The 25,986-nt window shown below is 34.2% G+C and overlaps 1 protein-coding gene across 10 annotated transcripts in view; it reads right to left on the bottom strand.

Annotated features, from left to right (window-relative positions):
• Erc1 (ELKS/RAB6-interacting/CAST family member 1) overlaps positions 1-25,986 on the bottom strand; it is a 550,337-nt gene that overhangs the window by 389,452 nt on the left and 134,899 nt on the right. For all 10 annotated transcript variants that reach the window (XM_047548604.1, XM_047548601.1, XM_047548603.1 and 7 more), the window contains 2 exons: positions 20,002-20,169; positions 4,992-5,159 (listed from right to left, as the gene is read on the bottom strand). In XM_047548604.1, coding sequence (XP_047404560.1) covers positions 4,992-5,159; positions 20,002-20,169 — 336 coding nt within the window. The remainder of the gene's footprint in view (positions 1-4,991; positions 5,160-20,001; positions 20,170-25,986) is intronic.

Here is a 25,986-nt window from a genome sequence, read left to right as displayed (position 1 = left end):
TTACAGTAACTTCTACAAAATAAGTAGACAGAAAATAAGCATGGAAAAGAATAGGCACAGAAGTGTTTATATTAAAAGAAGCATTAGGTCTGGGGTTGTAGCTCAGTGGTAAGAGCACTTGCCTAGCACATGTGAGGCACTGGGTTTGATTCTCAGCACCACATATAAATAAGTAAGTAAAATAAAAGGTTCATCAACAACTAAAAAAAAAACTTTTTTAAAGCATTATTAATCTAAACCAGTTTTGAAAGTAGCTACAATGTCTATTTGGTAACTGTATGCAGACAGTGTGTAACATCTGCATTTTGAGGTAATACAGTATAGTATATTACAAAGACACAGTTACTAGCCCTCTACAGCCTCCTGAGACACATGAAGAAGATAGACAAAGTAAATAACTATAATGCTTGTACAATGCTTTGTAGTATCAAAAAGTATTAATGCATATTATCATCTAATCCTTCCAACAGGGAAGTTGCTATGATGAGAAAAGTTGCATTCTGGAATAAAACTGATTCTGTGCCAATATCTGAAGGTATCATTTTCAAGCTAAACTTACTTATGCAAATGAACCCCTTAACATGTAACTGCTTGGGTCTGTTTGCTTGTTTGCATTGGATTTGTTTTTATTTTTCTTTTGGGTGTCAGTGGAATGGGGAAGCATGGGAGAGGGGATGACTTAGGGAGGAAAGTGTTTTACCAGTGGATACTAAAATAACAGGTCAAAACTAATATCTTTTAGGGCTGGAGCTCAGTGGTAGAGTGCTTGCTTGGCATCCATGAAGTTCTGTGTTCAATCCCCAAAATGGAGGTGGGGTAGGGGGGCACACTAACATTTTTTAATTTCCTTGAAGGAAGAGACTATAGTTCAGAGTACATTTCATGAAGTAAGATTAATGTCATTTTGAGAAAGCTTTGTTTTAGCTATAGTATTCTAAAAATCTGTATGAAGACACAAATGTATGTGTATATTGGGACAAATGTAAAATATAATTCTTATGTGTCATAGTCTGAAATTTTAGCCACTACTTGTGATACAGCAACAAGGATTTAAAAGCCACTGAACAAAGGTTGTAAGAATCAAGAGCCACGCACTGTGGCACACACCTGTAATCCCAGCAACTCAGGAGGTTGAGAAAGGATTACAAGTACAAGACCAGTCTCAACAACTTATCAAGGCCCAAAACAACTTAGTTAGACCCTGTCTCAAAATAAAAAGGGCTGCGGATGGGGCTCAGTGGCAAGACACCTCTGGGTTCAATCCCCAGTACCAAGGAAAACAAAAAATTAAACAAGAATATAAAGTGGTTAGCATAGTGCTGGCATTTTATTTTAACAAATTACAATTATTTCAGTATAATAAGATATTCATTCCAACTTCAAAATTCCAGTCAATTGTTAAAAACTTTTCTAACATTTTTTATCAAATTAAAAAATGTATTAATTCAAAACAGATTTGGGTTCTAACCAATGTCTTTTCTTCCAGTAACACTGATCATTTTAAGACTCTTTTAGTAGCTCCACCTCATGTTTTAAGTTCTAAAGGTAAAGCTTAGTGATGACTTCAAGACTTGAGCATTCTTCCATTCTGGTTTCCAATAAAATAATCTTAAAGAATGAGAGCCAAGGGAAAGGGACTGAATGTAAATGTTTTAAAAGCAAAATATATGTCTCTAAGACTTACAATGTAATGAAAGTGATAATCCAGCATGTCACCAACATTTTGGATATAATCAGCCTACAGTAGACAAAGATGCTATCAGTATAGTAATGGATCAAGTCTTTGTGCAAGATGCTTTCACAAACTTGCATTGTATGAGACTATATTAAAGAAATAATTTCCCTCTCCCACAAACTCAACTACAACAATCAGTAAAATTTACAAAACTAAAATTTTACTCATAATATTCTATGCCAGAAGAAAAGTTTAATAGGAAACAAAGTCCCAAAGCTTAAGAGTTATTAATCATATTAAAAACTAAAAAAGAAATTCTAATTCACTAAAAGTTACTTGGTCATATTTCTAACATTCTGTCGTACCTAATAAGAAGTAAATAGAGGCAAGCACAAAAGAAAAAAATTCACAGTGATCAAGTCATACTGAAAATTAAACTGGTTTGGAATTATGAAGTCTACTGTTTGTAAGTTCCCATATTAAAAGTAAAAATAAAAAAAGATCAACCCACTTTTATGGTTGCCAAAAGGCCATATGTGACATAATTCTTGCTATTTTCCATAAATGAATATATTCTACAAATTTTATACATTCCTAGTGAAAACACAACAGAGAAAAGCAATAGAATGTGACATTCATCAAAGTATCTATCCCTGATTTTTAAAAAAACTCATTTTTTTTAGATGGATAGTCTCTTATCCTGATATGTCTATCAATTCTAAGCCAAAAGCAAGCACCACACTTTACTGGAGAAAATAAAAGTACAATCATTTAGATCATTTAGATAATGCCAGTATTATTTAGCATGGTTTCAGATGTATTGGTACACATGAGAGAGAAATGAGGTACATACATTAAAACTGAGGGCATTAAAATTTCATTATTTGAAAATAACATAATTACGTCTGTCTATGGAAAAGTCAAAGGATCAACTAAAAATACTAACCCAATTCACAAGAGAATTCAGTATGATGACTATGTACATATAAAACTAATATACAGATATTATAACCTTTCATATATATAAACAAAAAACTAGAGCAGATATAATGAAAAATATAACACTATATATGAAAGAAAACCTAGAAATGAAGTTCATAAATATATAGATCTACATGAAGGAAACATTAAAACACTCCTGAGGAATACAAAATTTAAATTCATGAGAGGATATACTTCTTGTCAATTATTCTTAAATGAATACATTCTATAATTTTACACATTCCTAGTGAAAAACACAACAGAAAGAAGAGTCAGAGGGAGTAGCACAAGCAGATTCTAAATTTCACATAGGAAAACAGAGACCCAAAACCAGCTGTTACTGAAAAAGAATGTACCATGGAAAGGATTGTTAATATGTTATACATTACAAAGACCAAAAATTAAAATAGAGCCATTGAATACAAAGACAGATCAATAGATGAGACATTGGAAAATAGAACTTTTGAACTATGTCACATAATCATTAAAACATACATTCATAAATATAAAAATGTCTAATTATGGGGGCTAGGGTTGTGGTTCCTCTAGCATGTGTGAGGCACTGGATTCAATTCTCAGCACCACATAAAAAAATAAATAAAATAAAGATATTGTGTCCATCTACAGCTAAAAATATTTTTTTAAAAATGTATGATTACACAGGTATGTGCATATACACCCAGAGTCAAAAGCCAAACCCAATAAAATATATTTGGAATTAACAACAAACTAAAGGAGTTAGTTATTAAATTGGAAAAGAAATTCTGTAAGTTAATAATAAGTAAGCTAGTATAGGAACAGATAATTGACAGAAAAGAATTACAAAGAAAATAACATAAAAATACATTCGATACAGTCAACTTTACTTACAATGAAAAAAAGGCAACTGCACTGACTGTTTTTCTGGCACAAAGTCACAAAATTTGGTAACACACTCTATGGACAAGTATATGGTGAAATGGTACTTCCAGATACTGACAGTGGGGAAAAAATTGGTACAATCTCTGTAAAACTACTTGAAGAATGCCTCAAAATTATAAACACAAGCCCTTTCATCCAGCAGTTCTACTTCAGTTGGTCACCCTAGAAACATACCTCATACATGTTATAAATAAATACACACAACCCTTTTATTTTAACATTATTTTATGTAAAAGAAAAAATTTGAGAAAACTACATGCCATGAGCAGAAACTTTGCCAAATCAATTGCAATTCATCAATACAATGTCATCAGTAACAATGAGGAAGCCCTTGGGGAGGAGTTCCAGAATGCACTAATACACACACACACAAAGAAGCAGTTAAGAAATAGTAAGATGTGTGTTAAGACACACACACATACAGACACACACACACATTTTTGCTTGTATATGGATTATGCATCTGTTTGGAAGAATACAAGAAAAGAGATCAACTGAATGAAGAATATATGTCTGTTTTAATATGTGTAGACTGTTTCTCAAAGAATACATATGAAACAGGTAAGAGGAGGTAAGCAATGTGAGGGGAAATAGTGAAGATATAAATATCTCTAAAACTTTAAAACAATAAATTAGCTTCTACTAACAATGCAGTCAACGATATTTACAGTGACCAAACTTTACTGACCATTATTTACTGAAAGCAAATGAAAGCCAAAAAACTGCAAATATAGGACATGAGCCTCTATATAAAAGAACAGCTGAACTTGAAATTTAGTGAGGAAAGTCTTGGCTATTGTTAGAGGTTAAAAATAAACTGAGACAATGTCAAATATTTCTAATCCATCACCTCAACAGAGATGAACAAATAACAGCATGTCTTGTAACGGTTATTTCAAGGGCAGCCTTTATTCAACTAAGAAAAGGGGACAAATATTAGTTTTCTTATTTATTCCAGAGTTTGCTTCTTTCCAATAATAAAAGGGGAAAAAATTCTTCCTTTCCTTGAAATAGGCACATTATATGTTAATTAGCACAGCACATATTTCTATTCAAAATTGTCATCTTATTAATCATACAAATGGTCCATATGCTGTTCTAATTCGCTATAGTTCCAATAAAAGAAAAAAAAGGTAGAAGAAATATCTGGTCAAACACTAAGGCAATTTACACATTTTAGAAGCAGCATGAGAACACTTACTGATACTAATAGTGTTCACTTAATGAAAATTAAAAACAATATGAAGAACTGCTTTAACACTCTCCTGTAACAACAGTTCCAATTACTCAATGTAAATATATAAGCAAAGAAATGAGGAAAAAGAACTCTGACAGCATTTAGGTATAATTTAGTGGTAGGAATGAGGTGGTATGTCAGAAGTGGACTACTGAACTCCGAACACCTGCACCTTACCTTCTTCTGAAGAACATTAACCTTCCGTTCCTTCACATCCAGCATGTCCTTGAGGTCATGTATCTCTCCAGCTTGTGTCCCTTTTTCCTCAGCCATATCCTGAATTTGCTTTGTCTTCTTATTCAGCATGGTTTCCTTTTCTTCCAAACGCAACCGGAGAGCATCCACCTAAGAATATACAATTTTTACAAGTGATTAACTAAAAAGAATATAACTATTTTTGAATAGATATGTCATAAATTATGAAAAGATTTGAGTTTTGCTATTTCTGTATAATCTACAACTATTTTCAAACTTTATGTATATCAGATTCACTCACTGGTCAAAACAGATTGCCAGGTCTACCCACCAAAGTTTCAGATTAAGTGGGTGGGGGCTGAAAACTAGCATACAGACAAGTTCCCAAGTGCTATTACATTTCTTTAGAAAATCTAAAATTAGCAAGGAAACCAAAAGAATCATCAAGAATAGCGCTTATCAGATAACAGAATCTACCCATAGGCTATGATGCTTTTAGGATAACATCATGTGTACTCAGACATCCATAAAAAGCAAAAGCAAAGGTCTATTTTTCAGACACCAAGACCAACTAGCTAAAGGCTGGTACTGAATTACCTCTATCCCTGAAGTTAATAGCTGTCATTAGTATAACTTATTTAATAAGAAATCTAGTGATAATAATATTATCTCAAAATCCATTTAAAGTAAATTTCATTAAGCTTTTAATACCCCATGCATATTCACACACCAATTTTTGTTTGTTTGTTTTGTTTTTCCACCAAGGATTAAGATTTCAGCAGATAGTTACACATTTAATTGCAGCAAAACAGGAAGGTAGATTTCTTTCATCTAAGATAGTGCTATTTAGAGAAAATATGAGTCATATTTACAAGACATTTTTATTCTCCTAATAGGTACATTAAGTTAAAAAGGTACCCTTCAGTTGATGAATGGATAAAGAAACTGTGGCATATTTATACAATGGAATATTACTCCGCAATGAAGAATGATAAAATTATGGCATTTATAGGCAAATGGTCGAAATTGGAGAATATCATGCTAAGTGAGATAAGCCAATCTCAAAAAACTAAAGGACAAATGATCTCGCTGATAAGCGGATGAGGACATATAATGGGGGGTGGGAGGGGCTAGCATTAGGTTTAGGGTTAGGTTTAGAGTTAGGCTAAGGAGAGCAGTAAGAATGAAGGAAAGAAGGACTGTGTAGAGGGAAAAGAGGGGTGGGAGGGGTGGGAGGGGTGGGAGGGGTGGGGGGGAGGGGAAAAATATAATAAACATCATTACCCTATGTAAACGTAAAAAAAATAAATAAATAAATAAATAAATAAAATAAGTGCAAAGTAGGCTTTGCAGATAATTAGGCTTAACAGTCTGCATAAACATATTTTGAAATCAAAAAAAAAAAAAAGTTAAAAAGGTAAAATTTTAATAACATTTTATCTATTATTTCTATAACACTGTCATTTCAAAATATAATAGGTATTAAAAACTATTCATGAGGGGTCTTACATTCTTTTTTTAGGTTGATATTCTCATTCTTTATTTATTTATTTTATGTGGTGCTAGGAATTGAACCCAGTGCCTCACACTTGCTAGGCAAGCACTCTAACACTGTACCACAACCCCAGTCCCTACATTTTTTTTTAATACTAAATATTCAAAGTCCAATGTATATTTCAACTTTACATCACATCTCACTGGTCAATGCAAAATCTTAAGGAGTTAATATGCTTCTGTAAAACATCCTTCATCCTTAACTTGCCCAATATTATTTTTACCGTACTGTACTTAGTACTGTGGAGTAACCCACCAAGAAAAAGCAAGTAATATGAGTAATTATTCACATTTAGAATACACTGAAGGTCTCAGGAAAGATCTAATATTGTACCTAAACTACAAGGCATCTGAGATAAAGTACTGAGATATAGCATGATGGTACCTACTGTTCACAAGTGTTATGAAAATTTCCTAAGTGACTAATCTCATTTGAGACTGCTACAATTAAGTCACTAAGTACTTAGAGATTATGTTGGACTATGCTGGAAAGGAAAAACATGCAGATAAACCACACTATATTTTGCTAAACTACATTCTACCAAGAATTTCTATGCCACTAGTTTCACCAAGCCAGAAGTTGGGAAAGCTATCTTTTTAGTTCTCATTTGTAACTTTACATCATAGGTTTTACCATGGGCATTCAATAAACATTCTCTCACCCTTAATTTACCTCTATTTTACTTGAATAAAGGATATATAGTTAACTTTAGTATAGTGTAGAAAGACCCCACTAAGAACTTTCTAATTTTGAAAATCTTTTTTCTGAATCACAAAAACATATATGTGGTCATTTATACATTTTTCAACCATATATAAAACAGATTAAAAATCCTCAGAGTTCCGTTCTCAGGTACTGTATTTTTTTCCCTTGCATTCTTCCTGTGGACAATTCTACACTTTCCCATGGCCCTTTAGAAAACTGGAACTTAGAAGCCAAAAAGAATAATGGCACACACCTATAATCCCAGAGACTCAGGATGCTGAGATAGGAGGATCAAATAAATGTTCATGGCCAGCCTCAGCAACTGAGGCCTAAGCAGCTTGGCAAGACACTATCTCAAAATAAAAATTTAAGAAAAGGGCTCTGGATGTAAAGTATCCCTGGGTTAAATCCCTGGTAGGGAACAGGGTAGTGCACAACCTGGGACTTAAATAAGAAAAGATAGAAAGTCCAAGATCTCAAAGCTATAAATAAGCATTAGAGCAGGGATTGTGGTCAACAGGACTGTCTCTAGATCCTCCACTCTCAACTAGTGGTTCTGTAATATATCCCTTGCAGAGAACTGACATCATGGATTCCAGGCCTTCCATGATGTGGGGGTCCCATCCTACCACTACTGCCTTATCTTTGTCCTATACCTCCTCTCTCCATTTGTAGCAATTCCTTGCTCTAGCACCACAGCTGTTCCCTGAATACATGCCATGCTTCTTATTTTACTTCTCATTCTTCACATTTTGTCCTCTCTCACAGTTCTAGAAGACAGAAATATGAAATCAAGGAAGGTTTCAACAGGGTCATAATCTTAGGCCTGCTACCTTCTCTTATCTAAGTTTCAGTTTTTGTAGGCCTTCTGAGAGTTGTAAGGATGACTCTTTGTCTCTTCCTATCTTCTGGTGGTTCCTAGCAGCCCTGGACCTGTAGCTTCATCTGTAAAGACCCTATCCAAATATGGGCACACTCAGGTTTGGGTAGACATGAATTTATGGAGGATACTATCATCTTATTACTCATTATACCTACTGCTACAAAACACTCTTAAATGCTGAAGTATATAAAATTTATTTTTACATTAATAGTTGAGAGCATATATATATACATGTGTGTGTGTGTGTATATACACACACACTGATACATAAAGACACAAAATCACTGAATGCTGAAAACAAGACCAGAAACCTAAAATGGTTTGCTTACAAATAAGTTATGCCTGCCCTCCTGCTTATACTTTTACTTATTACTGTGTTCTAGAGGACATGGTTTTGAAGAAGCCTCAGAAGACAGAAAACAAGACAGGGCAACACAAAGCAAGGTTGGAATAGATAGCAAAATTACGAGCCTCTACTGGGCAACTGCTCTGCTATTGAATGATCCTTAAGCATCTCAGTACTCTGAACACTTTCTTACAGCACCCACTTTCAAACCCTTTGATTTCAGGACTCCTTGACACTCTTTCTAAAATTATTGAAGCTAGGCACAATAGTATATGCCTATAATCCCAGTGAATCAGGAGGTTGAGTCAGGAGGATGGCAAGTTGGAGGCCAGTCTCAGCAACTTAGTGAGAGACCCTGTCTTGAAATAAAAAACCTTAGTGGTAAAGTATCCCTGAGGTCAATGTCCAGTCTAAAAACAAAATTATTGAAGTCCCAAAGGTCTTTTGTTTATATGTTATACTTATCACATTTATAATATTCAAAATTAAAATTAGCTCTTAAATTATTTACTAATTTAAAATGAGTCCATCATGTAAGTTGAAATAACACATTACTATGGGGGGAAAACCCACTGTTTTTACCAAAAAATATGGTAGGAAGAACATGATTTTTTTTTAATTTTTGCATATCTTTTGGGGGTGGGGATGGGCACCTAAGACTAAATGCAATTTTTGTATCATCTAACAAAACTTAAAAGAAAGACCCAAAAGAACTGAACTATTTCCAAGTAATATATTCATATCACAAAATAAAGTTCAATATTATTTATAAGAATACATGAATGCCCAGCACCCAGTGAGGTAAAACTCATAATGCCTGGCACCCAATCCAAAATTACCTGACTTGCAAAGATACAGGAACATACAACTCATAATAAGAAAAGTCATTCAATGAAAACTGATCCAGAAATAACACAGATGATAGTTTGATGTCACTAACTTAGAATCTAAAGAAGCTGAACTCACAGAAACAAAGAGTCACATAGTGGTCATGAAGAGAAAAAGCTAGGGGCAGGGAAAGGAAAAGGGGAGATGTTAATCATAGGGTACAAATTTCAGTCATAAGGATTAATATTTTCTGGGGATCTAATGCATAGCACCATGATTACAGTCAATAATACTGTATTACACACTTGGAATTTGCTTGAATATTCTCACAAGGGAAAAAAGGTAACTATGTGAGGTGATAGATGTGTTAACTAACTTGATTGTAGTAATTATTTCACAGTATATACATTGATTAAAGCATCACACTGTATGCCTTAAATATATAAAGCTGTATTTGTGGAATGTCTTAAAAAAGACAGGAAGATAAGAGATAGAAATTAGAAGGATTGAAAATTCAAAGTTGAAACATAAAAATATTTTAAAAACCCAAATCAACTAAAGACGAAAACTACAATTTTTGAGGTGAAAAATACACTGAGTGAGAATACTGACAAATAAGATATTATAGAAGAAAATTTTAATAATTTTAATATTTTTCTTGACTTAAAAGAAAGAACAAAATAGACTAACCCTGCAAAATACCAACTTATTATAAGGTTATTAAAAATAACAGGATTATAAGTAAGAATAAACAAATCATTGTAACAGAGTTCAAAACCTAACTCACAACTAAAGGAAAAATGTTAAACCATATTTTATGTTCAATAACACTTACTTTGTAATATGCCATAAGATAGACCACAGATGGAGGAAAATATTTACAAATCATAAATTTCATTTTTAAAAACTTTTATCCATAATATATAAAGAGCTCTCAAAACTAAAGAAAACAAACTTTCTTTTTAATTGGCAAAAAATATAAATAGGCACTTCACTACAGAAGATAAAATGGATGGAAAGTAAACATATGAGACACTACCAAACATGATTAAAATGGTCAAAATATAGGCCATGTGTGGGAGGTTCAAAGCCAGCCTCAGCAACTTAGCAAGACCCTATCTTAAAATAAAATAAAAAGTACTAGGGATGTGGCTCAGTGGTTAAGTGCCCCTGGGTTTAATCCCCAGTTCCAAAAAGAGAAAAGATCAAAATGTAGAAGATTTACCTTAACCACAACTGATAAATACATAGAAAATCAAACTCTGTATGTATACTGGCAGTAGAAATACAGAATGGAACCATTACTTGTAAAACAGTTTGGAAGTTCCTTAAAAAATTAAACATCCATATATCTATACCACATGATCCAATCATTTCACTCCTACAGAGTGAGTAAAAGCATATGTTCACACAAAGACTTGTACACAAATGTTTACAGCAGCTTTATTTGCAATAGCCAAAACTGGAAAAATTCAAATATCTGTCAACAGGTCAACAGATAACCAAATTCTCATAAATCCACACAATTGAACACAACTCAGGAATAAAAAGGAATGCATTGTTCACGTCCTCTATAACACGGATAAATCTTAAGATGAAGTTCAGATACCCTCCAAAACATGGATTACTCAGAAAATAACTTAGATATGGAAAGAAGTCAGACAAAAAGACTACATGCTGTATGATTTCATATATGTAAACTTCTGGAAAATGTAAACTAATTACAGTAAAGGAAATCAAAGGTTGTTTGAAATTTTAAGGTGGGGAGATAAACAGTGGAGAATGGTAAGAATAAGTCGGTAGGTAGGAATTACCAAGAGGTACAAGAAAATCTGGGGGTGTAATGTAGAATATTTATTATCTTGACTATAGTGTTAGTTCCACAAGACATATGTCAAAATTTACCAAAATTTATCTTAGACTTCTCAGTCTCCATTACTGTGAGAAAATAAATTGTTCTTTATAAATTACTCAGTCTATGGTATTAAGTATAGTAGCATGAACAGATGAAGACAGATACCAAAACAGAGGGGATACTAGAATCAGGAGAAAAGAAAAGTATATTCAACAAATAATTTCTAGATAACTGGTAATTCATACTGGTGAAAGGGAGAATATTCTTATACAATAGACAAAAATGAATGTTTGGGGGGCTAGAGTTGTTGCTCAATGGTAGAGCACTTGCTTAGCATGTGTGAGGTTCCATCTGCAGCATCACATAAAAATAAATAAAGGGATTGTGTCCATATACAACTAAAAAAAAAATTTGAAAAAATTAATGTTAGGCAAATTAAAGATCTGTATGTGAAATGCAAATCTTTACAACTCTTAGAAAGAGAGGAAAATAGTTTTAAGTCACTGAGACATGGAAGGGTTGGATAAATCATAAAGAAAAAATGCTAAATATTAAATTCAACTGTTAAAGTTTAAAACTTCTGCACATTATAATGTCATTTTAAAGCACTTAATATTTCATCTGTATGTTATATGCCTAGTGTATTTCTTAGTTAGAATAACTCTAAGGTAACTAGAGGTTTATTTATATTTGCAGCGGGGGTTTTTATATTTGCTTTAAAAGTGTGAGTATTGGGTTGGGGAGATAGCTCAGTTGGTAGAGTGCTTGCCTTGTAAGCACGAGGCCCTGGGTTCGATCCCCAGTACCGCAAAAAAAAATAAAAATAAAAATGTGAGTATTTTATGAACTGGCCAAAGTTTAATATGACTCAATTTTCAACTTTGATTTTTAAAGTTGATGATCATTTACAGTCACTCCAAAAAATTTAAAACTTAGGTATAAATCTAACAAAACATGTATAGAATCTGTATGCTGAAAAGTACAAAATGCTACTGGAAGAAATCAAAGGGATCTAAGTGAGTTCTTCCCTTAAATATTCTTTGGAATGTAAAGTAAAGGTTAATAATATGCATCAAGACCATCAACCTACTTAATATTTTTCTCAGGGAGAAGGAATAAGACATTTGATTTACTTGTGACAAACAGCAGAATTACAATAAATCAAGACTAGTGAATCCAAAAGATGTCACACTAAAAATTTCCAGTTTTGGTGGTTGGATTCAGGAACACAAGCACAAGGATTAAAATTCAATGAAAAAACAAGATGAATGACATGATTACCACGGAGTCCTCTAATGTTGTCCTCTCTGAGACATAAGATGGCAAAGTCTTTTAAGTTTCCCTTTGTTTTCTTTCATCCACCTATTAAAAAATCAGGAACTCTTCCCTATGCAAAGAAAAATAGACTAAAAAATAAATATTTCAACAGACACAAGATTGCATTCAGGAGAAAAGGAAGCCACCATGGAGCAAAGACCTGTACAAAATATGAAATTCAATAATGAAGCTGCTCTATATGCCCAAAGAATTCACTGACCCTTATCCACCTGGCATTCAGGAACAGCTCAAGACAGACTGCATCATTACTAATCCTATTTGACAGTATCAGATTTGGTTCCTATTAACTGAATCCAATATAAGGCATCAGTCACCATGAGTAAAGAGGGTGTTTACTCAATCTGCTGACCCTTCTATACAGTTAGAAATGCCAAAGTCTTAGAAAAGTATACATGCCATTAATTTTTAAAATAAATCACATACTCAATCATTTGCATCTAATGTCTTTTTTTAACTTATAAGTTGTATACTATATATTCCTCCTCTAAAATGTCTAACCAGTAACCATAAGCAAAATACAAAGCAACTCATCTTAAAAAAATATTTCACTCAATATCTCCTAAATACACTATTACCTTCTTACTATAAAGGCAAAAGGCCTGCCCAGACATTTAAATTCTAGAGGAGTCTTAACTGCCTAATTTATTTGTCTCCCAGTTCTTCCAAGTATTAATTTCACAAAAATAAAAGGCTTTCCATTTTCAGATCAGGAATGACAACATGGCAGGAAAATATTCCTCATCACCTCTAAACATTTCTCATTCCAATATTACCAAAAGGACAATTACAAGAGGACAAAATTTATGAGACCCTATAATGCTGCTTTTTTATCAAAATTACCTAGATACCAAAGCTGCACTCTTACTGACTCAATTAAGTGGCCTGGAAATGTGCCAGGGATAACCAGTCATAAATAGCTGCATGCCATTTTGAGGGAATTTCAAGTATGAGACCCACAGGAATTGGTGACTGAAATGTCCAAGAATGAGAACTCTTGTGATAAAAGTAAACCTATGGTGTAGAGTACTGGAAACACAGGCTTGAATATCAATGATATTTCATATCATAAATATGAGACACAGAAATTGCCCAAGTCCATGCCCCAGTTACTAAATAATCTTTTCTTTACTAAGTATTCAATTCAAATCACCTGTGTACACTTTTTCTTCTGTTGCTTTTTCATGTGATGCAGAATTTAAATGTGCTGGTCTAGAAATCAGAGATAAAAACAACCACAAAAACCACTTTGTGACTACTAGATTAATTGCTCTGAATTCTACAATGATCTTTTGGTTTGTAGTGAACTAAATCTGTAGTATAATTTTGCATGAGGTCCACATTTTGTAAACCACAAAAAAACACATTCAGGAAAACCCCTCAAAGATTAGCAAGACACACAGTCATCACCCTAACACCACTCCTGGCAGAAGCTATAAGACTTTGTTTATTCACATCAACTGAGCTGGAGGAACACCATCCATAGTTTGCCAAGCATCAAGGTCAGTGGTAAATGAGTTATGCCAACTTCAATAAAAAGAGATTTTTCTCTACAAGGTTTTCTCTCTTAATGGAAGTCAACAGAAAAATGTCTATCCAGCTATTTTGGCATTTCACTTCTGATCCTATAAATATTAATTACCTTAACCCTGCTTTATTTTACATCAGTAAATAGATCTACCTAAGTGCACAGGAGTAGTAGTAGCAATTTATTGAATGGGAATAAAATAGCTTGTTTCCCATAATTCTTCTGTTGGCCTTGCTAACATGACCCTCTCCCTTCCCATCTCTCTGAATGAACCTTTTCAGTTTTCTTCATTGTTCTGTCATTTCCCTCTTTACATATTATTGTATACAACTTCCTCTGGAGAAATTAACTCAATCCTAAGTTTTAACCACATTTTCCATAATAGCAGTTTCCAAATCTTTATTACTAGCCTCAATACCCCAACCAGTTCTAAAATTCTGAGATTCTAATGATATTTTCTATTTAAGCTAATTTTTCCTTATTAATTAAGAATGTTTAGATTAGATTCTTTATCTTTTAGGACCTTGTGTTAGTTTTTTGCTATAACAAAATACATGAGAAAAACAAAGGAAGAAAGATTTATTTTGGTTCACAGTTTCAGAGGTTTCTGTCCTTGGTGAGCTCATTCCATTGTGAAGGACAGCATGATAGCAGAGGGAGCATGCAGAGCAGGGCTGCTCACCTTATAATGCAAGAAAGCAGGGAGAGGAAGGAAAAAGCCTGGGACAAGATACAGTTCCTAAGTGCATGTCACCAAGACCACTCCCTTCAACTAGGTCCCACTGCCTACATTTACCACCACCTCCCAATAGTCTATGAAAACATCAGTGAATTAATCCATTCATGGGGATCCAATCACTTCCCCAGAAGACCCATCTCTGAACACTGCTGGATTGGAAGTCAAGCTTCCAACACATGAGCCTCTGGGTGACATTCCAGATTCAAACCATAACAGACTTTTTCTTTTAAAGGACATTAAATGTGGTCAAACATTAAAGTATACTAAATCTGGGTGGTGTTAAATTATTTCATGCATTTTTCCTGTAACCTACAGTATTTCACCAATTTTTAAAACAGTAACATTATCTAAACTCCTAATATTAGGACTATATATGTAGCTCAGTGGTAAGGTTCCTACTTAGCATGCCATATCCTAGGTTTGATCCCCGCCAACACATACACACACACACACACACCTCCTAATTTTAAAGTTAAAGAAATCTAGGCCCAAACTAAGTCATTTGCCCAAGACAACTAAGTATAATTTCCTATCACCTTATTTCTCATTGTTATCATCTAGAAAGGGAGCAGAATGAAGGGTACTGGGCCACAGAATTAACATCATAAAGAGTATACCAGTAAACCATCTTAAAAGGCTATTTCTACAAACTACACTGAGCTCTGTTTGAATGAAGCCTCATACCTGACAAAAAGATGACAAGTTCAGAGAAACATCAAAAAAGCCACTGTATTAGTCCATTTTCTGTTGCTGATAACACAAAGCTACAGACTAAGTAAGTTACAAAGAAAAGAGGTTTATCTGGGTTCAGGGTAATGGTCCAAATTGCAGGGCTGCATCTGGTGATGGCCTTTTTGGTGGCAGAATCCCAAAGTGGCAGAGGCACTACATGGTGAGCTCATGTATATATGTCATCTAGTCTTTCTCCCTCTTATAAGTCACTAGGATAAAATCACAGGGGCTCCATGCTGATGATCTATCTGATCTAACTCTAATCAACTCCTGAAGGCCCCACCTCTAAACACCATAATCAGATTAAGTTTCTGTCTTCCTAATATCTCACAATGGGGATTAAATTCCATGCCTTTCAAGAGGAAGAAACTATATTCAAATCATAGCAACCAGAGTAGAGATGCACACCATTCCACAGTATAAAGTTTACACTTTATTAAAAAAACAAAAAAGGCAGGCTACAATTTTGCAATTTATAATCTAAAAGAGTAATGTTGATGTATCTTTTTGTTGTTCTTGTTGATATATCTTTTCCACTAACTTTTTCTTGAAATTTCTTAACAAAGACAGCTATGACTATACAAAGTATACTACACTAATAAAAATGTTGCTATTCTTTGCTTCTTCAAACCCCATAGGCAGAGTGGTCAGCCAACTGGGTTCTTCTAGACTCCTCTAAGCAAACATGTATGTAAATCTAATTGTAATTAGAATCACAGAAAGGGGCAATACTAGGATTGACAGGACCTTTAAAAGTCACCCAATTCAATCTCTCACACAAAGCCAGAAGCACCTACATACGACATCTCTAATATCTGAACACTAACAGTAACGATCAGATGTACACTTCTTGAGGTGGCTAAATTAGAAAAATTATTGACAATTATCTTTTAAAGTAGCCTCCTGGGGCTACTTTTGGGGCTGCAAGCAGAATGAATGTATTAAGAAAAGCATCCTAGCTAGTGTCCAGAAATCCTAGCACTAGAGCAGTTATTTACTTTGTGCTGGATAGTGATCCTATGTCCCACCTAAGAAAAAAGAATCAATTCTTCTTACTGTCTCTAATAATAATGCTCATCTTGAATTAATATAATTTTAAAATACAATTTCTTAGAGAAGAAAAAAATGCTACTACATCGAGGCAGCAAGGGCAATAATATTTTAGTTTATTGATAACATTAGTTTTACATATTGAATTTAGTGAGAGGCTTGTAGTATGGCATTGAGATCTGGGAAAAAGAAGTGGGCATAAATTGGAAAATTACTGAGAATATTGTTAGAATCAAATACAATGAACTAACAAATCCTCAATTATAAAAACAAGATAACAATACTTACCTTGCCTAACCCATACCTTTACTATGAGGAGCAAATAAAATAGAGATAAAACTGAACTGCTATAAAGTGTTTTGAAATATTTTAACCCACTGAATTTAAGCTTTCTTCCATAGTCAGAAAAGAGTTACCTAAATCCACACCTATTCTAACCATAACAACCTGAGCAAGTTGGTATTGTCGTTGTACTTATTTTTACAGATGAGGAAACACAGTCCTAATGAGGTGAAGAAACTCATCAATGGCCACACAAGAATGAACATAGAAGAACAGGCTTCAAGCCCAGGTCTGATTCCGAAGTCCATGCTTTTAACCTCTATTTTACTAAATCCAGAGTATCTCTGTGAAGGTCAACAGATTAAAAGAGATGTTTATAAAATAGGAGCAATTTCACATTCATTATAGAGTGCATAACACCAGAGGGCCTCATTCCAACTGCCCACAATAGGGAAGGGAGTGGGCCAAACAGGTCTTTTCCCATATCACTTTATTCCTTAAAAATTTTTAAATTGGGGCCTGGGTTTACAGCTCAGTGGTAGAGCACTTGCCTAGCATACGTGAGGCACTGGGTTTAATCCTTAGCACCACATAAAAATAAACAAAAAAATAAAGACATGCTGTCTACCTACAACTACAATAATTTTTTTAAGTTTAAATTTTAAAAAGTCCTATGACTCAAGTTTTTTTCATATGTATTTAATTTAGTGATTTAGACTGACATCTAGGATAGCTACAAAGAGGACAAAATCAACTAAAAGCAAAATTTAGAAATACATGATAAATTTCTACGTGCTGATACAAACTGCCTTTTATTGAACTCTAACCTGTGAAGTTGCATTGGAAAAAGTGACTCTTGTCAAATGTCACTTTTATATAAATGCTAATAAATAAGCATACTACAATCTTAAAATCACCCCAAAAGCAAAGGGAAGCTAGTTTTCATACTCTTATCAGATAGGGATAAGACAGTTATATTTGAGCAGTTGTCCTGATAACTGGGATAATCTATTGATGCTCAGTTACTCCCCCAATGGCTAAAAACAAATATAAAAACCATTCAAGAATGACAACAAATACAGTCTCTGTGGTACAAGAAACCAATCACAAGCCCATCTGTGTGAGACCTAGCTAATAAGAACATTATTTGAGTTGGGAAGAAAGAGAAGGATGGATCGCCAAAGGGGAAAAGTCATTTATTAGACTGTCACAAGCTTTTAAATGTTTGCATTATCATTATCCAACTGCTTAGTTCTCTGGTTCGCACACCTGCTGCCTGCAACCAGAGCTATCGCAGTAGCAAACCTAGAAGCAGGGACTACCTCTAAGACACGGGCACCCTCTTCTGAGTCTTTTGTAGTACTGCATGCACAAGTTTCTGAAATTTTTTCTTAATAAAGTATGAACTAATAACTTTGCAGGTAATGTTTTCTAAATATTTTAAATTTCTAATTCCATAAATAAACCTAAATTTAATCCAATAAAAACATGAAAAGCATATCTTCAAAAAAAATTTATGCCAAAAAAAGAAAACCAACTATGTTTTCCTAACAATCTGAGCTGATTTTATTACAAGAATTATAATAATGACAATGACTATATATAAAAACCACACTATGTTCCAGGTACTAGACATGAGTAACTAGCTTAATTCTAAAAGAAAATTTATGAGTTGCTATTAATACTCAGTTCATGTTATAAATATGGTAACAGGCACCATGAAATGAAGTACACACCCAAGATCCTGTACCTAGGAAGCAACTAACTGGTAAAGGTCAAGTCCAAACTCAAAAAATATGATTAGAGCCAGAGTCATATCCATTATTGCACTCTGGGATTTTATATCCAAAATATCTCTCTAAGGTAGAATGGAATTGATATCATGATAAAATGAAATATGACTTTAAAATGTAAATTATAAAGGCTGGGGTTGTGGCTCAGCAGTTGAGCACTTGCCTAGCACATGTGAGGCCCTGGGTTCGATCCTCAGTACCACATAAACAAACAAACAAATAAATAAAGGTATTATGTTCACCTACAACAAAAACATATTAAAAATAATGAAAAATGCACATTACTAGAAAAATAACAACTACATCACCAAATCTCACATTTTCAACAAGGCCTGAAACTGTAGAGACAAAAAAAAAAAATACAACATGAAATAGTTTGGTCCTTTTACCATGTCTTTTCCCGTTTCTCCATACTTGAAGATTCTGTTTGTCCAGGACTATGTTACTTTTATTCTTTTTCCTCCACATTCCTTTTCTTTTCCTTTTAAATCTATCTCTCCATCAGATATTTTTATAACTTCATTTATTTATTGTATGTGGTGTTAAGGATTGAACCCAGTGCCTCACATGGGCAAGGCAAGTACTCTGCCACTGAGCCACAGCCCCTGCCCGACATTCCTTTTCTTTCCCACCAAACAGCAGAACTACTCCCTATTCCTACCTAAATTATTTATTTCACTGAGCTCTTTTTAAAATATGTATATTAAGACATTCTCCAAATAGCATCACCAATTCCTTATCTGTGATCCTTGAAAATATAATAGATGAGAATTTCCTTGAGACTACTTATTCCTCCCTGAAGTAAGGGCCAACAGATGAGATAAACTAAGATTTCTGAAAACACTGACTTTATTTTCAAGCAGGATATGTATGAAGACACACTGTCTAATGATCTGTAGTTCAAAACTACATCTATTTAGAACATTTATAGATTCTACAGCTTGCCTACATACAGCTATTCATAATATTAAAAATTAAGGATGTTTTACATATAATTCAAACACAGGATAACTAACCTCATTGTCACTAATAACAATTTACAATGGATGAGAATTAAGGCTTCTATCTTCTTTTTATAATTATCCTTTCCTTTAAATATTTAGAATATACTCTGAAGTCCTAATGATGAAAGTCCTAAGTACTAAAATTGTAAATAAATATCACAGTTTTAATTTGTTAGATCTAAGAACAACTGGAACAAAGTGGTTAGATTTAAGTACGATATATCATCACACTGCTAAAGAATGAATCATAACATTATTCATATTTTCCAAATCTAAACACAAAAAAAAATTGCACAGGTGACACTTATGAACAGGTGTCAACATATCAATTCCACACACATCCCAGGATCCCTTTACCTCAGTCTGCAAGATGGCGGCTCTTTGTTCCTTAGCAGTCAAGGACTCCTTCAGCACCTCAATGTGTTGTTTACTGTCTGAGAACTGGTTTGTGAGCGTTTCTAGCTTTGTCTGTAGGGCTAGTAGTTCTGTGTCTTTTCTGGACAGCTCCTGTTTCACCTGACCAATCTGGAAAGAAAAAGAAAACACTCCAGGAAAAAGGAAATGAATAACCACCTCTCATCTGAACCTCTGACAAATTTAAATCACAATACATAAAACTAGGACAGGGGCCAGGAGTGTAGCTGAGTGGTACAGGGCTTCCCTAGCAGGCATAAGGTCCTGATTCATTTCCCAGCATGGCAAGTAAGTAAGTAAGTAAGTAAATAAATAAATATGATATATTCATCTTCTTTTATCATCTAATCTTGGATCCCACCACCACCTCCACCTCCCCTAAAAATGAAGCTTATTCAACAAACAGAGAAATTTCCAGTTTTCAGTTGTTGTCTTCAAAATATTCTTTGATACTCTTTAGAAAAGAAAGAGAGGGAAATAAAATCCCAACTCAATTAGATGACTGTGAGATAACAGTAAGCACCTAAACTCTACTGTCCTGAAAAAGCAGTAACCATTTTATTAAGTCAGACCTCTCCAGAACATGATGGACCAAATGTGAGATTAATGTACATAAACAACAGAAGAAAAACAAGAAATCTCCTGGTACTACTATTTAAATTCAAAAGACAGGGCTGCATCTCTATTTTTTTTGTTGTTAAGTTTTATTCTCATTCTTAAGTTTCATAAAAGCCCTAAAAAGTTTCTTTCAGTGCTATAAGGCATTACACACATGTGTTGTTTTAATCCTATAATTTTTATGAATTAAATGTATAGACCTTAAAAAAAAGATTTTATCTATAAAGTTCTATCACCTACAACATGTCATACCATCAAAATGGATAAAAGTATGTGACCTAAATAAAGAATGCATAAAATCTCTCTGTAAAAACCAACATGTTGGAGCTGGGATTGTGGCTCAGTGGTAAAGCACTTGCCTAGCATGTGAGACACTGGGTTTGATTCTCAGAACCACATAAAAAGTAAAAAAATAAAAATAACCTACATGTGTAATTTGAAGTTCGTTATTCTGAAAGGATAACCCATATATCAACTGATGCCATTCATTATCTCATAAAAATCTCTCTTAACATAGAAAATACTTTCTTTCAAACATTTCCTTTACATTCCTATTATTTCTAAGAATTTTTTAAAGTCTTTTATTCTAAATGTATGCCAAATAAACAGATATTAGATCTGCTTTTACATGAAGTCTACTACCCAGCAAGGTACTAAAAGACACTGTTGAAAGTATAAATTTAACAAAAAGTCAGTAATTTCATTATCACTGATTAAATGAAAAGTCCTCTTCTTTTTCTTTCTTTTTTCTTTCTGGTAGTACTAGGGACTGAGCTCAAGGGTGCTTTACCACTTAACTACATTCCCAGGTCCTTTTTTTTTTTTTTTTTTTTTTTTTTTTTTTTTTTACGTTTACATAGGGTAATGATGTTTATTTTATTTTTCCCCTCCCCCCCACCTCTCCCACCCCTCTTTTCCCTCTACACAGTCCTTCTTTCCTTCATTCTTACCGCTCTCCTTAGCCTAACTCTAAACCTAACCCTAAACCTAATACTAGCCCCTCCTGCCCCCCATTATATGTCCTCATCCGCTTATCAGCGAGATCATTCGTCCTTTAGTTTTTTGAGACTGGCTTATCTCACTTAGCATGATATTCTCCAATTTCGACCATTTGCCTACAAATGCCATAATTTTATCATTCTTCATTGCGGAGTAATATTCCATTGTATAAATATGCCACAGTTTCTTTATCCATTCATCAACTGAAGGGTATCTAGGTTGGTTCCACAATCTGGCTATGGTGAATTGAGCAGCAATGAACATTGATGTGGCTGTATCTCTGTAGTATGCTGATTTTAAGTTCTTTGGGTATAGGCCAAGGAGTGGGATAGCTGGGTCAAATGGTGTTTCCATTCCAAGCTTTCTGAGGAATCTCCACACTGCTTTCCAGAGTGGCTGCACTAATTTGCAACTCCACCAGCAATGTATGAGTGTTCCTTTTTCACCACATCCTCGCCAACACCTATTGTTGCTTGTATTCTTGATAATCGCCATTCTAATTGGGGTGAGATGAAATCTTAGGGTAGTTTTGATTTGCATTTCCCTTATTACTAGGGATGTTGAACATTTTTTCATATATCTGTTGATTACTTGTACATCTTCTTCTGTGAAGTGTCTGTTCATTTCCTTAGCCCATTTGTTGATTGGATTATTTGTATTCTTCGTGTAGAGTTTTTTGAGTTCTTTATAGATTCTGGAAATTAGCGCTCTATCTGAGGTATGGTTGGCAAAGATATTCTCCCACTCCGTAGGCTCTCTCGTCACATTTCTGATAGTTTCCTTTGCTGAGAGAAAGCTTTTAAGTTTGAATCTATCCCAGTTGTTGATGCTTGCTTTTATTTCTTGTGCTATGGGAGTCCTGTTAAGGAAGTCTGATCCTAAGCCAACAAGCTGAAGATTTGGACCTACTTTTTCTTCTATAAGATGCAGGGTCTCTGGTCTGATTCCGAGGTCCTTGATCCATTTTGAGTTGAGTTTTGTGTAGGGTGAGAGATAGGGGTTTAATTTCATTCTATTGCATATGGTTTTCCAGTTTTCCCAGCACCATTTGTTGAAGAGGGAAACTTTTCTCCATTGCATATTGTTGGAACCTTTGTCTAGTATGAGAAAATTGTATTTATTTGGGTTTGTGTCCATGTCCTCTATTCTGTACCATTGATCTACCTGTCTATTTTGGTACCAATACCATGCCGTTTTTGTTACTATTGCTTTGTAGTAGAGTTGAAGATCTGGTATTGCAATAGCCACTGCTTCGCTCTTGCTACTGAGGATTGCTTTAGCTATTCTAGGTTTTTTATTCTTCCAGATGAATTTCATAATTGCTTGCTCTATTTCTGCAAGGTACATCATTGGGATTTTAATTGGAATTGCATTGAATCTGTATAGCACTTTAGGTAGTATGGCCATTTTGACAATATTAATTCTGCCTATCCAGGAACATGGGAGATCTTTCCATCTTCTAAGGTTTTCTTGAATTTCTTTCTTTAGTGTTCTGTAGTTCTCATTGTAGAGGTCTTTCACCTCTTTTGTGAGATTGATTCCCAAGTATTTTATTTTTTTCGATGCTATGGTGAATGGGGTAGTTTTCCTAATTTCTCTTTCTGAAGATTCATCACTTATGTATAAAAATGCATTGGATTTATGAGCATTGATCTTGTAACCTGCTACTTTACTGAATTCACTTATGAGTTCTAAAAGTTTTCTGGTGGAATTTCCAGGTTCCTCTAAATATATAATCATGTCATCAGCGAACAGGGATAGTTTGAGTTCTTCTTTTCCTATTCGTATCCCTTTAATTTCTTTGGTTTGTCTGATTGCTCTGGCTAGAGTCTCAAGGACGATGTTGAATAGAAGCAGTGAAAGAGGGCATCCCTGCCTTGTTCCAGTTTTTAGGGGGAACGCTTTCAGTTTTTCACCATTTAGAATGATATTAGCCATGGGCTTAGCATAGATGGCCTTTATAATGTTTAGGAATGTTCCCACTACCCCAATTTTTTCTAGTGTTTTGAGCATGAATGGATGCTGTATTTTATCGAATGCTTTTTCTGCATCTATTGAAATAATCATGTGATTCTTAACTTTAAGTCTGTTGATATGGTGAATGAGATTTATTGATTTCCGAATGTTGAACCAACCTTGCATCCCTGGGATAAAACCCACTTGATCGTGGTGCACTATCTTTTTAATATATATTTGTATGCGATTTGCTAAAATTTTGTTGAGAATTTTTGCATCGATGTTCATTAAGGATATTGGTCTGAAATTTTCTTTCCTCGATGTGTCTCGGTCTGGTTTAGGTATCAGGGTGATATTGGCTTCATAGAACGAGTTTGGGAGGGTTCCCTCCTCTTCTATTTCATGGAATAGTTTGAGGAGTATTGGAATGAGCTCTTCTTTAAAGGTTTTGTAGAACTCGGCTGAGAACCCATCTGGTCCTGGACTTTTCTTTGTTGGTAGGCTTTTGATGACCTCTTCTATTTCATTGCTTGAAATTGGTTTATTTAAGTTGTGTATGTCCTCCTCGTTCAGTTTAGGTAGTTCATATGTCTCTAGAAATTTGTTGATGTCTTTGAGGTTTTCTGTTTTGTTGGAGTATAGATTTTTGAAATAGCTTCTAATTGTTTTGTATTTCACTCGTGTCTGTTGTGATGTTTCCTTGTTCATTCCGAATTTTAGTAATTTGAGTTTTCTCCCTCTTTCTCTTTGTTAGTGTGGCTAAGGGTTTATCAATTTTATTTACTTTTTCAAAGAACCAACTATTTATTTTGTTAATTTTTCCGATTGTTTCTTTTGTTTCGATTTCATTGATTTCGGCTCTGATTTTAACTATTTCCTGTCTTCTACTACTTTTGGTATTGGTCTGCTCTTCTTTTTCTAGTGCTTTGAGCTGTAGTGTTAAGTCGTTTATTTGCTGACTTCTACTTCTTTTTTTGAATGCACCCCATGAAATAAATCTTCCTCTAAGTACTGCTTTCATAGTGTCCCAGAGATTTTGATATGATGTGTCTTTGTTCTCGTTTGCTTCTAAGAATTTTTTTATTTCCCTCCTGATGTCTTCTGTTATCCATTCATCATATAATAGTGTATTATTTAGTCTCCAGGTATTGGAGAAGTTTCTGTTTTTTATTCTGTCATTTATTTCTAATTTCAATCCATTATGATCTGATAGAGTACAAGGTAGTATCTCTATCTTCTTGTATTTGCTAACAGTAGCTTTGTGGCATAAAATATGGTCTATTTTAGAGAAGGATCCATGTGCTGCTGAGAAGAAAGTGTATTCGTTCTTTGTTGGATGGTATATTCTATATATGTCCGTTAAGTCTAAATTGCTGATTGTGTTGTTGAGATCTATAGTTTCTTTATTCAATTTTTGTTTGGACGATCTATCCAGTGGTGAGAGAGGTGTGTTAAAATCGCCTAGTATTATTGTGTTGTGGTCTATTTGATTTCTGGAATTGAGAAGGATTTGTTTGACGTACGTGGATGAGCCACTGTTTGTGGCATAGATATTTATGATTGTTATGTCTTGCTGATTTATGCTTCCCTTAAGCAGCATGTAATGTCCTTCTTTATCACTTCTGACTAGTTTTGGTTTGAAGTCCACATTATCTGAGATGAGGATGGATACTCCAGCTTTTTTGCTGTGTCCGTGTGCATGGTATGTTTTTACCCATCCTTTCACCTTTAGTCTATGGGTGTCTCTTTCTATGAGATGAGTCTCTTGCAGGCAGCATATTGTTGGATTTTTCTTTTTAATCCAATCTGCCAGTCTGTGTCTTTTGATTGATGAATTCAGGCCATTAACATTCAGGGTTATTATTGTGATATGATTTGTATTCCCAGTCAATTGACTCATATTTGTTTTTGACATGATTTGGTTTCTCCTTTATTTGGCTATTCCTCTAGGCTAGCGCCTCCTGTTGCTGATTTGCATCATTGTTTTTCATCTCTTCCTCATGGAATATTTTGCTGAGAATGTTCTGTAATGCTGGCTTTCTTTTTGTAAATTCCTTTAGCTTTTGTTTATCATGGAAGGATCTTATTTCATCGTCAAATTTGAAGGTAAGTTTTGCTGGGTATAAGATTCTTGGTTGGCATCCGTTTTCTTTCAGGGCTTGGTATATGTTGTTCCAGGCCCTTCTAGCTTTTAGGGTCTGGATTGAAAAATCTGCCGATATTCTTATTGGTTTCCCTCTGAATGTAATTTGATTCTTTTCTCTCGCGGCCTTTAAAATTCTGTCTTTATTTTGTATGTTAGTTATTTTCATAATAATGTGCCTTGGTGTGGGTCTGTTGTAATTTTGTATGTTT

The sequence above is a fragment of the Sciurus carolinensis genome, chromosome 4 (assembly GCF_902686445.1).
Source record: "Sciurus carolinensis chromosome 4, mSciCar1.2, whole genome shotgun sequence".
NCBI lineage: Eukaryota > Metazoa > Chordata > Mammalia > Rodentia > Sciuridae > Sciurus > Sciurus carolinensis.
This window is presented reverse-complemented; position numbering and strand designations above follow the sequence as displayed.